At 55.1% G+C, this 1,854-nt stretch overlaps 1 protein-coding gene across 1 annotated transcript in view; it reads left to right on the top strand.

Moving 5' to 3' along the window:
- Positions 1-1,693: 1,693 nt before the first annotated feature.
- LOC125917556 (alpha-1,6-mannosylglycoprotein 6-beta-N-acetylglucosaminyltransferase B-like) overlaps positions 1,694-1,854 on the top strand; it is a gene marked incomplete at its 5' end in the record, with an annotated part of 9,472 nt that continues 9,311 nt past the window's right edge. The window contains one exon of the mRNA XM_049623730.1: positions 1,694-1,849. Within this exon, the coding sequence (XP_049479687.1) occupies positions 1,694-1,849 (156 nt within the window). The remainder of the gene's footprint in view (positions 1,850-1,854) is intronic.

Here is a 1,854-nt window from a genome sequence, read left to right as displayed (position 1 = left end):
TCCTTCCCCCTCCTCCTCCTTCTTTCTCCTCCTCCTCCTTCTCCTCCCCCTCCTCCCCCTTCTTTCTCCTCCTCCTCCTTCTCCTCCTTCATTCTGGAAAATGAATATAAAAAAATTGTAGAAATAACTCGAGGTCAAGGATGATGCCGTCTTCTTCCAGACACTCTTGGCTTGTGGCTGGGGCCCCAGCAATCTCAGATCAGTGAGAGTTATCGAGACTATTTAAGACAGATTCAGCCCCTGTAGGGGCTGCTCTAGTTCCGGCCCACCCTTTCTACCAGCGTGTAATTCCTCAGAATTCCAACCCGAAGGGTGGAGTTTCCATCAGGCTCCCCCACCCCACCCAACTCGGCAGACCCCAAACTCTGACTTGTCTCCCAGCTCTTCAAGGTGACCAGAAGCTCTGCTCAAGCCTCCTTGCTGCTGACTCTGGAATCAGCAGGTGCCCCTGTGAGGTCTCAGCAGCGACCTCAACAGTCTCCTGCCCTTCTTCTCTCAGATCTTGGCCTTGTAATTCTTCACGCTTTGGTAGATTTTCACCACCTTTGCACAAGGTTTTGTACTTCCACATCTTTCCTGGTCGTTCTCAGAGGCAGGGCTGATATCCTTTACCTACTACACCATTGCCCGGAGCAGAAGGCTTCTTTACGAAAAACGTGTGCAGTTTGGAGTCTCAAAACGTGAACTGTTCCTTATCTTGATGTCCATTGATAACTTTCTTCAAGAGCCGCGGTTTACAAGACAAAACCTGGGCTGAAGCTCCTTGCTGTCTGACCTCATGGCTAGCCAGCGGGACAGAGAGAACCTGCCTTCTTTTTTTCTGGCCTGTTGGCCTGCTGAGGACCTGCCCTCCCTGAACAAAACCCCCTCCCTGGCCCGGCCTTCTCTATGATTGCGAAGTTCCTCTCTTCTCAGCTTCTCCTTTCCTCTCTTCTGTGAGTCTCAGAAGCCCCCAAGAAGTACAACCCAGGGGCAGATCCCAGTCTTACTCCTGATGAGATCCTACGCTGCCCATACCTCCCGGCTCGGGGCCCCGGCCATGGGGTCCGACGGGTGCCTGGTGGCTGAGCTGTTATCTCCTCCTCTGTGCCCTGCTTCCTGTTGTCCCCCTCCCCCCAGGCTGGGCCTGTTTCCACATCGAAAGCAGAGCCTGGAGCTGGGACTCGCGTCTGGAGGGGCTGAGCCTTTGCTAGTTTGTGGGCGTTCACTCACAGGTGTCCTCCTTGAGGACGAAGGCCCTGCCTGAGCTCAGTGCCAACACATAGCAAGTGCTCCATAAAAATGTGCTCCGTGGGTGGATGGACGATGGGTGGAGGACGGAGGGAGACAGAGAAGGAGGGATGAGATGACCTTGGCCCCACAGCTCCTCAGATGTTCTTAGAGGTCATCAGGGGTTCCGGGGAGGCAAAGCGGCTTCATTTGGGTGTATCGAAATGTGAGTCCCTATACGGTTTCTTTGCAAAGGAAACACTTCCGTGGCTAAGAATAGTCCTGCAGCCTCTCTCGTCTAGTGCAACTTCTGCAACTCACAGATGAAGAAAATGAGGACCAGAGAGGGCAGGGGCCTTGCCCGAGGTCACGCAGCTGGCTGACGGCTCCGCAGTTTCTGGCTTCCACACCGGGGGTGTCTCTTTGGACGGCTGTGCCTTCCGCATGTGGGGCGAGGTTCCCATGTCCAACCCTCTTCTTCCAGGGGAAGGACAAGTTTCTGGGCATCCTGAACAAGTACATGGAGATCCACGGCACTGTGTACTATGAGAGCCAGCGGCCCCCCGAGGTCCCGGCCTTCGTGAAGAACCACGGTCTCTTGCCGCAGCCTGAGTTCCAGCAGCTGCTGCGCAAGGCCAAGGTGAG

Source organism: Panthera uncia, unplaced genomic scaffold (genome assembly GCF_023721935.1).
Source record: "Panthera uncia isolate 11264 unplaced genomic scaffold, Puncia_PCG_1.0 HiC_scaffold_1998, whole genome shotgun sequence".
Taxonomy (NCBI): domain Eukaryota; kingdom Metazoa; phylum Chordata; class Mammalia; order Carnivora; family Felidae; genus Panthera; species Panthera uncia.
The sequence above is the reverse complement of the archived record's forward strand: the minus strand, read 5'-3'. Positions and strand labels throughout refer to the sequence as shown.